Source organism: Canis lupus, chromosome 11 (genome assembly GCF_003254725.2).
Source record: "Canis lupus dingo isolate Sandy chromosome 11, ASM325472v2, whole genome shotgun sequence".
Classification (NCBI taxonomy): Eukaryota; Metazoa; Chordata; class Mammalia; order Carnivora; family Canidae; genus Canis; species Canis lupus.
This window is the reverse complement of record NC_064253.1, coordinates 20,663,316-20,676,041: the sequence shown is the minus strand read 5'-3', so window position 1 is coordinate 20,676,041 and position 12,726 is coordinate 20,663,316. Positions and strand designations below refer to the sequence as shown.

General features: G+C 37.6%; 1 protein-coding gene across 3 annotated transcripts in view; it reads right to left on the bottom strand.

Annotated features, from left to right (window-relative positions):
* The window catches only part of HSPA4 (heat shock protein family A (Hsp70) member 4), a 71,016-nt gene that overhangs the window by 4,454 nt on the left and 53,836 nt on the right, over window positions 1–12,726 (bottom strand). For all 3 annotated transcript variants that reach the window (XM_025433105.3, XM_049116070.1, XM_025433106.3), the window contains exons 9-16: window positions 11,833–11,984; window positions 11,211–11,317; window positions 10,442–10,575; window positions 9,210–9,391; window positions 7,877–7,966; window positions 4,187–4,339; window positions 3,168–3,293; window positions 1,806–1,913 (exon numbers count right to left, since the gene is read on the bottom strand). In XM_025433105.3, the coding sequence (XP_025288890.1) occupies window positions 1,806–1,913; window positions 3,168–3,293; window positions 4,187–4,339; window positions 7,877–7,966; window positions 9,210–9,391; window positions 10,442–10,575; window positions 11,211–11,317; window positions 11,833–11,984 (1,052 nt within the window). The remainder of the gene's footprint in view (window positions 1–1,805; window positions 1,914–3,167; window positions 3,294–4,186; window positions 4,340–7,876; window positions 7,967–9,209; window positions 9,392–10,441; window positions 10,576–11,210; window positions 11,318–11,832; window positions 11,985–12,726) is intronic.

Genomic DNA, 12,726 nt, shown 5'->3' with positions numbered 1-12,726 from the left:
CCTGGGTGGCTCATGGTTGAGCGTCTGCCTTTGGCTCAGGGTGTGATCCCTGGATCCTGGGAGCCTGCTTCTCCTCTGCCTATGTCTTTGCCTCTCTCTGTCTCTCATGAATAAATAAAATCTTTTTAAAAATATGTATTTAAGTATTTTCAGATTAAATATAACATAAAGGACTTTCTTCAAATAACTGGGAGTGAAAAGGAGCAGAAACGAAACAAAATTAGCCATTTGCTGACTGTTGTATTTTAATGTGTTTGACATCTCCCACAATTAAAAGTAAAGCAAGAGATTCCATGAAAGGAATCTCACTGAAAGCTCTTGTTATCTTTCCAGAATGACAGGAAAACCACATGCACTGTCCTTAAGCAATTCTATTCCAGAGTTTAAGCACAATGGCCCAATTTGACAGGAAAGTAAGTAATCTACAGAAATGTGAGTTCTTCTAGCACATTTGCATCCTTCTGCAAAGGCCTCAATCTTACACCATTTTTTATATTTTCTTAATAAAGTTTTATTCATATACCATTACTTCATTTAGTCCTTAACTTGGAGGAAAGGCAATGACCCTGGACATGCACTTAAAAACTTACTGTACCAAGAAAGAACCAAGGATCTTTAGACCTTCAGCCTGACAATCTCCCAACTCAGCTACTGTGGCACATTCATTTTTTTGTACTTTTAACCCTAAGGTTTGATGATCAAGTTCTTTAAATACAAAACCAGATGCTTTCCTTTACTGAAAATCAAAGCTCTATGAACAACCCTTCCCCAGCTGTACTGCAGGTGCCTTTAGGGCAGGTTACATCTTTCTAGTCTTTCAATCTCCACACCAAGGATGCAGTCTCCTTCAGGGAAACATTTTAAAGTCTAAACTCAAATTTTTAGAAAAATAATTTTGTTAACTATAAGGTTCTAAAAATAAGAAAATGACCATTAAGTGATAAAGGGTATAGTTCTTCAATCACTTTCAGCCTGTCTTCATTACTTGACACGAGACTTCCTCTCAATTTTAAGATAAATCCTTGGATATGGGGTGGGTTAGGGTTTCAGAATACCCCTGCTTTCAAGAACCATTTTTTTTATTTTTTAATTTTTTATTATTATTTTTTTTATGGTGAAAAAATTTAGATTTAGATTTATAGCCGGCTGGACTCAGTTTAGATGATCCCAATTTTGTTGGCAACATCCAAAGCATCATAGTCAGGAGCCAGTCGAACATATGCTTTCTTCTCTCCATCAGGCCTGATCAAGGTGTTGACCTTGGCCACATCAATGTCATAGAGCTTCTTCACAGCCTGTTTGATCTGGTGCTTATTGGCCTTGACATCCATAATGAACACAAGTGTGTTGTTGTCTTCTATTTTCTTCATGGCTGACTCAGTAGTTAAGGGGAACTTGATGATGGCATAGTGATCAAGCTTGTTTCTACTGGGGGCACTCTTTCGAGGATATTTGGACTGCCTTCGGAGACGCAGGGTCTTGGGTCGTCGGGAGTGTAGGTGACATGAGGATCTTTTTTTTGTGACTGTGCACGCCTTTCAGCACCGCTTTCTTAGCTTTCAAAGCCTTTGCTTTGGCTTCGGCTTTGGGAGGGGCAGGGACTTCCTTCTTCGCCTTCGGCGCCATCTTCGTGAAAGGGATTCCCTTTTTTTTTTTTTTAAAGCACTCAGAAGAAGTGCTCTCCATTCTTCTGCTTTATTTAAGTAAGCTCTAGGCCCAACCTTGGGCTTCAATTCACTATCCCAACATCAAGAGTCCTATGCTCCACCGACTGAGCCAGCCAGGCACCCCCAAGAATCGCTTACTTTTAATTCCGCCAATTTATCGACATAAACTTGCTTTGGCTGGTCTTCTCCATCCTCATATAACCAATTTTCAGTATCTTCCAGTTTCAAGGTAAAACTGTTACGATCCTAAATATGAAGAAAATATTATGATTAGGTCAATCAAAAATCAACTGATTGACCAGTGAAGTCACAGGCAAAGACTGCAATATCTGAATTTGCTTTAAAGTACAGGGCAGGGGATCCCTGGGTGGCGCAGCGGTTTAGCGCCTGCCTTTGGCCCAGGGCGCGATCCTGGAGACCCAGGATCGAATCCCACGTCGGGCTCCTGGTGCATGAAGCCTGCTTCTCCCTCTGCCTATGTCTCTGCCTCTCTCTCTCACTGTGTGCCTATCATAAATAAATAAAATTAAAAAAAAAAAAAAAAAAAAAAAAAATAAAGTACAGGGCAGGGGGCTGCAGGGGATTGGGGGGCAAGGGTGGACGAGTGACACAGACAAAAATGGCAATGTTGTTTTGCTTGCTATCTACAGATGATTTTATCATGCTCTCTGCTGTAGGGGATAGGTTTAAAGTTCTGGATACATCCAGATATTTGAAAATTTCAGAAATAAAAACTGCATTTAAAAATATGTAAGCTATTAAAAAAGTAAAATGTTAAAAAATGTAACCTACATAACTAAAATACTATATTGTCTATTTGAAAGCTTATAATAGGGCAGCCTGGGTGGCTCAGCGGTTTAGCACCACCTTCAGACCAGGGCCTAATCCTGGAGACCAGGGGTCGAGTCCCATGTCGGGCTCCCTGCGTGGAGCCTGCTTCTCCCTCTGCCTGTGTCTCTACCTCTCTGTCTCTCTGTTTCTCGCTAATAAATAAATAAAATCTTAAAAAAAAAAAAAAGCAAGCTTATAATAAGTAGCTCTTAAAAGTTCTCTTCACAAGAAAAAAAGAACTTTTATAACTATGTATAGAGATAGATGTTTAACTAGACTTACATGATCATTTCATAACATATAGAAATATCATTATGTTGTACTCCTGAAAATAATATGTCAATTATACCTCTATTTTTTTTAAAAAGTGAATTAAAATAGAGTAAACACGAGAGAAGAGTGATGGCTGACTTAAAGAAAAAATCGGTAAAAAAAAAAAAAAAAATCGGTAAATAAAAGCATGGGAATGTATCAAAACGTGATGCATTAAAAAAAAATTATGCATGAAGACAAGCCTTTGGGAAACACTGGACTAACAGAAATATAAAAATTTTTCCCCAAAAAAGGACATCTTTAATACCTGACTGTGTACCTACAACTGCCAGTAAATAAGCCTACCACATTTAAGGTTACTCCCAGAAGACACCTAGTAGGTAGGCACATACTTACATCTTCACTCACAAACTTCTCGTACTCCCCACTAAGCTTGTCTCTCATCTCATACACATATTCTTCCACTGCATTCTTGGCATCATTCCTCTCCTTCTCCAGTTTATCCTGCATGATCATCTTACCCTGAGAACAGTACAAATTAGATATTCAGACAACTGACACAATGTCCTCTTAAATATTAAGTACTGTAATTATAAAAGTGAAGAATCCTTCTTCCCCAAATCCTCTTAGTTCTGAGAATCATCCAAGAAAGGAGATGTGAAAGAATTAGTCTTCAGTAAATTATGAAGCTCAACTGTGAGTTCTGTGGATGTGCACAGAAAAAAAAAAAAAACAGTAATAGAAATATCAAGATTTAAACACTCAAAAGCAAAAATAAGGAAAAGAACTTAGGAGAACTTTAAGAAACAATTAGCTCAATGTCACAAGGTAGTATACTCTGCTGTAGGATTACTCTGCAATACCATGAAAAGAAAAATGATGTACATAGTATGTTACAGTTCTATAAAATAAATCTAAGATCCAAGGGATACATGATAAAAAGAAAACCTCCAAGACAATAATTAATTCAGCAATTTGTGCACCAGGGGGCCAAGCCTTGCATCACTCACCATAACAAGAGCTCAATATTGACTAGCAATAGAAGGAATAAATAGAACAGCACTACCACTAATGCTTCCATTTCTCCTACTGATCAAAGTCTATGACCCACCACTTCAAACATCCTGAGCTCCCAAGTGAACATACACACAAAACCCCAATATGAACAATACCACCCCTAAACCAAAGACATAATGTCAAAGATCTCTTCAAAGAGCTTCTAGCTATACAGACATATTACCATTAAAGAATTCTGGCATCACACGGTATGTGCCCTTGCAGTACCCAAAAATCTAAAATTATTGCCTTCAAATCCAAACAACTGAAAATGCATAGAAGTCTCTAGACCAAGAATTTCAATGCTAAGGCCACATTGATTGGTTAGCTTATTATCCTAAGAGACCTGAAATAACCACCTCATTTTCAATGTACAAGTTGAGCATCTCTCTGTCTATCTGCCACAACAGCTGATTCTCAATTGGCAGGTCCACAGTACTGGTCTTCACTTTTGCCTTCTTGGCTTGAGGTGGTTGGTCCATCTTTTTATCTTTTGATGCAGCTTGAGAGGTCTAAGATAACAAGAAATCATTATTAACACACACGTATGCAGACGATCTTAAACTTCTAAATGGGTCAGGTTTCAAGAGCCCTTTTTGCTTTTTTTCAGTTGTTCTCTAATGATCTAAATAACCTGAAATGACTACTTATAATATCTAGAAAGCTAAAAACATAAATATTATATGAATAGTCAAATCCAGAGACTGTGAACTGGTGCAGCCACTCTGGAAAACTGTGTGGAGGTTCCTCAAAGAGTTAAAAATAGATCTGCCCTACGACCCAGCAATTGGCACTGCTGGGGATTTACCCCAAAGATACAGATGCAATGAAACGCCGGGACACCTGCACCCCGATGTTTATAGCAGCAATGTCTACAATAGCCAAACTGTGGAAGGAGCCTCGGTGTCCATCGAAAGATGAATGGATAAAGAAGATGTGGTTTATGTATACAATGGAATATTACTCAGCCATTAGAAACAACAAATACCCACTATTTGCTTCGACGTGGATGGAACTGGAGGGTATTATGCTGAGTGAAATAAGTCAATCGGAGAAGGACAAACATTATATGGTCTCATTCATTTGGGGAATATAAAAAATAGTGAAAGGGAATAAAGGGGAAAGAAGAAAAATGAGTGGGAAATAATCAGAAAGAGACAGAACATGAAAGACTCCTAACTCTGGGAAACGAACTAGGGGTGGTGGAAGGGGAGGTGGGCAGGGGGTGGGGGTAACTGGGCGACAGGCACTGACGGGGGCACTTGATGGGATGAGCACTGGGTGTAATTCTATATGTTGGCAAATTGAACACTAATAAAAAATAAATTTATATTAAAAAAAAAAACAAATCCAGATACAGAAAGTAATGTTGGGTGCCAGGGGTGGGGGAAAGGAAGATGCGGGAATGGGGAGTTGCTGTCTAATGGGCAGAGTATCCATTTGGCAAGATAAAGTTCACAAGACTGCCTGTACCACAACGTGAATATACTTACTACTACTGCACTGTGTATACACACGACCTCTCATAATCCCACCATCTGCACATCACTATTAAATCTTTTCCAATTTTCATCCATTCATCTAAACGTACATATGTGCATATGAAATTAGAAGGTCAAGGGTATGAAATTTTTATAGTTCAGAAACACATTACCATTATGATTTCCAGACTGTATCAATCTGCCATTGTCATGGAAGGTGAAGCAGACCATCCACCATGCCCTGGCCACAGACCAGTATTTGTTTACCATCATCTATTGTTTTCTCTGGGTCAATAACCTTTTCAACAATACTTCTTCACATTATCTCATCATAATTAAACCAACATCTCTTAATATTTTAATTATTTTTTCTCTCAACTAATGGGATTTTCTAGTTTCTTCCAATTTTATATTACTTATCTATCTGTACAAGTTGAATGTATCCGTCCTCCTTTGTGATTACTTTCATTGCTTTCATGCTTTCAAAGCCCTGCATGATCCCCAGACTGGAAAGATAATTCATTCCAGTTGTTTGTTTTCTACTTAACTTTCAAACTCATCTGGAACTCAATGTGCTGCTCTATGACATGAGGTACAATTTCAAAGTCATTTCTCCACCTCCTATCCAAGTTGTTAGTTTCTAAATTTATTTAGCATTTGAAAAAAAAAAATCAAATAATATTTATTTAGCATTTCTATTTCACTATATACTAGGAAAGGCACAATTCTCAAGCCACCTCATTGAAGAAGCCTAAGTAAGAACCACCTCCCTAAAATCTCCCACAGCCCCACAACATATGGTAGGGGGAAGCAGCTCTCCTTCCTCCTCACCAGCTCTCCACATACACATCAAGTATGTTCTCTCTCACCCTGCTGCCCCCAACCACACAACATGAAGGTTTTCACCCTGAAAAAGGCCTTTCCTTTTCCTCTCCCCATTATTTTATTTTAAGATTATTTGCACAGCCAAAGCCAAGTAATTAAAATTTATTAACTGATATGAAAATGAGTTAACAGGGCAGCCCAGGTGGCTCAACGGTTTAGCACTGCCTTCGGCCCAGGGTGTGATCCTGGGGTCCCAGGATCAAGTCCGGCGTCAGACTCCCTACATGGAGCCTGCTTCTCCCTCTGTCTGTATCTCTGCCTCTCTGTGTGTGTGTCTCATGAATAATTAAATAAAATCAAAAAAAAAAAAAAAAAAAAGAAGAAGAGGGAAAATGAGTTAACAGACTAAAGCCACCTACAGGCTCTGCCAAACCTTTTTAAATGCCACAATCAGAAATACCTCACAAAGTGAGACTATATATTGCAATGTCATAATGTGAAAGAGAACAGGTTTTCAATACTGACGCCAAACTTAAACATGAAAACTTGGAAGTCAGAATTAAAAAACAGAATTGTTGGGGTGCCTGGTGGCTCAGCAGTTAAGTATCTGCCTTTGGCTCAGGTCATTATCCCAGAATCCCTGCTCAGTGGGGAGTCTACTTCTCCCTCTCCTGCCCCTCCCCACTGCTCATGCGCTCCTCTTCCTCTTATAAATAAAAAAAATCTTAAAAAAAAAAAAAAAAGAACAGGATTGTAAAGGATTCAAAAATGTTAGGTATTCATTTAAATAACTACTTGGGATAAATATACTATTTATACTATTTACAAAATACATTTAAATACTTTTATTTAAAACACTATCTTTAAACGAAAGAGTCAAAGAGGTAACAATATTTGAAAACATTTTGTCTCATTTATCAGTAAAGAATAAATTATGGCTAGGATGACTAATAGTAACAGTCACTCAGAAACCAACATGAACCAATCAATAGCCTAGTAAAACCACAGTTTATGAGTGCATTCTTCCCACATACTAAAGGGACTAGAGTTCAAAGTTCTTGTCAAATATACTTTCCAAACCCACTACAAAATCTTGCTGAAAAACCTCAGATATGGGGGCACCTGGGTGGCTCAGTCAGTTAAGCAGTTAGACATCTGCCTTCAGCTCAGATCATTATCCCAGGATCTTGGGACTGAGTCCTGCATCCGGCTCCTTGATCAATGGGGAGCCTGCTTCCCACCTCCCCGTTTGTGCTCTGTTGCTCTCTCTCTCTCTCAACTAAATAAATAAAATCTTTAAATAAAATGGAAAGTAAATTAAAAAAAAAAAAAAACTTCAGATATATTAAGAACTCCTAATACGGTTGACCCTTAAATAAAACCGGTTTGAACTGCACAGGACCATGTATATACAGAGTTTTGATAAGTAACGGTACAATGCTGTAAATGTATTTTCTCTGCCTTATGATTTTATTAGTAACATTTTCTTTTCTCTGGCTTACCTTACAATAAGAACATAGCATTTAATACTGAAGAGGAGTTAATCAACTATCTTATTCTGATCAACAGAAGAGGCCATAGTGAAGTTTTTGAGGAGTCAAAACTTATATATGCAGATTTCCTACTGCATGAGGGTCAGCACCCCTAACCTGCACATTGTTCAAGGGTCAACAATGTAACTACCCTCTAAGACACAGTATCTGTGAAGAGATTACAAATCCTACTCTAAAACACAACTTGTACCTCCATTTCTTCAGACTCTGCCTTATTTTCTGCTGGCGTCTGCTGTTGCTGCTCTTCAGCATGAGGTTCCTCCTGGTCCACTTGCATCTTCTGAAATACAGGTCACGTCAAATTTCGAAACCAGGTAATACTAACAAAAGACTAAGCAACCCTCATGGAACATTGGCAAAATTATATGGTATCAAACTCCTGATCAATTACCAGCCATCAGAATACCCAGACTTACATTCCAGCTATGACATATATGTTACCTACTAACAGGGAAGTTTTCCTCTCTGGATCTTAGTTAATAAATCTGTACAATGGAGTAAACACCTGCCCTACCCCACCTGTATGCAAACAAGAATGACTGTAGATCTACTTTGTAAACCACAGGAATACTCATCTTATGGAATAAGACAATATTTAACACAATGTTTCTGAAAAGTGCAGGATTCCTTGTAGTAAACTTCTCTCAGAAGTCTCAGCATTTTCAAGCAGTTTTTAAAATTAGTCTTTTCATCCTCATAAGTACAACCACTGTCCATTAAGGGAGGTGAACACCTTGAGAATTCTGTTCAAAGAACAAAGATTGGGGATGCCTGTGTGCCTCAGTCATTTGACTTGGTTTCACCTTACATCGTGATCTCAGGGTCATGAGACTGAGCTCATGTCTGGCTCCCCGCTCAGTAGGGATTGTACGTGAAGATTCTCTCTTCTTCTGTGACTCCCTCTACTCAAGAGCATAGGTGTGTGCTTTCTCTTAAATAAATCTTAAGACAAAAAAAACGAAGCCTAACAATGACAAAGAAGGGGAAAAGTTTGTGGAGACCTGAATCATGGGCTCTCAAAGTTTGCAGCACATTAGAATGACCTCAGAAGCTTCTAAAAGGGATATCTGGGCTGTAACCCAGACCAATTCAAGATCTCTGGAGACTCAAAACATTTATAGTTTCATAAAACTTGATTTTGATGCACCAAAAGGATGACACCCAGGGCTTGAGTCCAATAAATGAGTGTAAAATCAACTTATGAAAATAATAAAAAAAAAGAAAGAAAATAATCAACCAAGACTCAAAGCATTTTTCAATAATGAGAATCAAAAACAACTCAACTTGAGAAGTACATAGGGTCTGAAAGTAGAAGCCAAACTACATTCCATCTCTATTAGAAAGACTGCATAAAGCCTCCTGCTATTTCACCAACACTGGGATAAAGGGACACAACGCAAACCCACTCTCATCAGCTCTGTCACAAGGTTCCTCCCTTGTCACCTAATCAAGTTGTTACAATTTAACAAGTCATCTCTACACCATTATAAATGGTTTAAAATGGTATAAAATATCCAGATTACCTCTTCCTCCTTTGCATTCTGATCTGTTTCCATCGGTTCCTCGTTTTCCTCAAACTTGAGCACTTCCACTAGAGATGCACTGGACACACTGAAGATGCCATGGACATTTACTCGAACCTTGACTTTCACTTTTGAACTGGAGCCATCAGATTGAGGAGTAACTTTCTGAACTAAAAACTGAGCTAGGAACATATGAAGCAAAAGAGAACATATAACCTAAGAGGACTAATTTAAACATGAATATATGCCCACATTGCCAGGTTATGCCCATTTCTCAGTGACAGGTCAGTAACATGACACTTAAAGAGAAGTACTCTTACAATCCTAAATCATCAGATTTCTCCTTCTTCTCTCATAAATACTCAAACTCTTAGTACCTTGACCCAATTAAGGTCTCAAACATCTCCTAACTCTCCAAAAATTTCCTGACCTCTGGTCCCTTATTCTAATTCATCTTTATATGCCACTGCAAGTTCCTTTTTTTTTTTTTTTTTCTTTTTACCAGTTAAGTTCCTAAACCTAGGTCACCTCTCTACTGGAAAAAACAAAAAACAAAAACCCAGTTATTCCACACTGCTTCTGTCATTTATCAGGAAATTGCCATACACTGAGTCAGTTACTGTATCAGAGTCTTACTTATGTTTTTTAATTCACAAAACTCTGCAAAATTTGAATTATCATTCTTATTCCTGCTTTACAAATGAGGAAAACAAAGTGGGTTAACTTTCCCACAGTGTCCAAGTGCCATTCAAGATATTCCTAATACTTTACTCATGTATTCTAAATCCATAATGATCATGCAATTCCAGTACCTCTCCTCATCTGGTAGAATTTCCAGATTTTAAGAGTTTCTGAGGGTCTATGAAGACTCTAGCCAACATGACATAACAACTGTCTAATGATTTTCTGTGTACATCTGATAAAACTCTGTTACGGTCAAAATGGAATTTAACTCCTTTGCAGTATCTGTGTACTACCACATTATGTACAAGGTATACCCACTATATGTATTAACCAAGAAATACTGCTCACACAACAGGAGATCCACTTAAATAATAAACACTCTACTAGTACTAAACTGGTCACAAGACTGAAAGAGACTTTTTGTGTGTGATTTAAAATGCCAAATTTCAGAATATTATACTTGCTCTGCTCTCCCAGTTCTCCCAAGTACATAATGTTTCCTTTTTTTTTTTTTTTTTTTTTTTTTTTAAGTTCCCAACTCTACTTACCTATAGCAGGATCTGGATAAGGCAAGTCTTGTGGAGAGCTATAATAGGCCTCAAGAGTAAAAGGTTCCTTTCTATAAAATGTGAGTACTTTAGAGAAAGGAGCAGAATGATTTTTTGTAAAGACTTCACAGTCACTAGATGGAGGAAAAAGACAAAAATCACACAATTAATATATTCCTCAACACTTACCAATTGATTCTACATTTGTAATTATTGCATGGCTCTAGTTATTACTCTTCTCATGCTCTCTCATCTGGCATCATTTCCAGGATATAATAGGTTCCAAGGAAAAAAAACTTATATGTATCTCTAAAACTATATATGAAATCAGTTTTAAGAAAAGAAATATAAAATATTCAGTTAAGTACGTAAAAGGCACCAAATACTTCAGCAGGATCAATTATAGTAAACTAAGGACACAAAATTATTCAAGACTAAAGTAAGGCATCACTTTGCTTCATGCACTGTAATGAAATGTTACAAATCTTAGAAGTTGAAATAAAAGACACTATTTTACTCAGACTTAACACTAAGTTAACTGTTAAGTATAAAAATAATAAATTTGGGATGCCTGAGTGGCTCAGCGGTTGAGCATCTGCCTTCAGCCCAGGGTGTGATCCTGGAGACCCAGGATCGAGTCCCACGTCCGGCTCCCTGCAGGGAGCCTGCTTCTCCCCTCTGCCTCTGTCTCTGTCTCTGCCTCTCTGTGTGTCTCTCATGAATAAATAAATAAAACCTTTAAAAAAATAATAATAATAAACGTTATTACCTTGACCCTTCTTCAGCAGGAGAATTCCATCTCAGAGATATTGAATACGGTACTACATCAGTTATAGAAAATTCTCTGACTTTGAAAGCAGGCGATAAGATTGCACACTACAATAATAATTTTTAAAAATTCCATTATGACAAGTACAGACATTATGAACTGTTACTATGAAACCTATAAATAATGACTTCAAAAAACCATCAATAGTTTTTAAGTATTTACATTAATAATTTAATGATGTGTAAGTAAGCGGTTTTAAAAACTTCTATCATATGTCAAGTTAACTATTATCTAGCCATTACTTATCATTTTTCCATTAACCCGAAACCTTTATTTAACTGATGTACAATCCTACTTCATATATAGACGATAATATGCCAAATTCTAATATTATTTCAGGTTTATCTATGTTTCTAGTAAATTAATTCAGCTCATTGCATGTTACAGAGTACAATTCCATTTATCAACACTACCTATAAATCTGTTGTAAAACTAAAATTTTAGAATCTTACACCTAGAGATCTTGAGCTAACCTCAGAGTATAATAAGCTAGTTACAGACAAAGCAATGCCTTCTTGGTAATGACCTATAAATGGATGGTTACCTGTGAAAGAAAGCTCACCTGCAATGCACAGCCTCTAGTGACAGCTTCATCAGCATTTAGTGTTGTACTAAGTTCTTTACCAAAAAATTTGCTGATCTTCTCTTTCACTGCAGGGATTCGTGTCGCGCCACCAACTATCTCCACTGCATAAATATCTTCTTTCCTTAACTCTATTTTAAAATGGTTAGAATAGACATTGAAATTAAAACAATCCCTAAATTAGTATTTTACAATAAAAGAACATAACATTAACACAACAAAATTAACATAGATTTGTAACAAAACCCCCCACTTTCACCCCCTCACCACCACCACCCATACACACACATACACACACACAGGTGGCCTCAGAAAACAAGGAGGTATGTTTTGATGCACCAAGGAGCAGGGGCAGTTGTGGCACGATATTGGGACTTAGGAGGACAGTGCAATGGATACTAAATATCCTGTAGCATAAAAACCCTGTCATCTCTGAAACAGTCCCACACAAAAAATTGTTAAAACATCAATAGTTAAGCTAGCCACAAAGAAAATAAGAGGGCCTTGAAATACTGAGTTACCACTGACATGGCATGATTCAAATCCCAAGAAGCCACATCAGCACTCCATCCAGAGCATAGATATAGTACAGATTATGAACAAGGGTGCAGCCTCCTCCTAAGAGAAGTAAAGAAGGTGCACATCAAAGCTCTTCTCTCACTCATAAAATACTCTTAACACCACCTGGTTTCCAGGCGACATTTTATGCAACCAATACTGCTGATGTGTTGAGAAGGGCTATTTAAAGAAATGGGCCATACCAGTATGGAAGAACATGCCAGTTTGCCATAAGCACTCTGATTTAAGAGCTGACCTTTGCCAAGATGACAGTACATCTTAACACTCTGAAATACTTAGCAACCAACATAACAG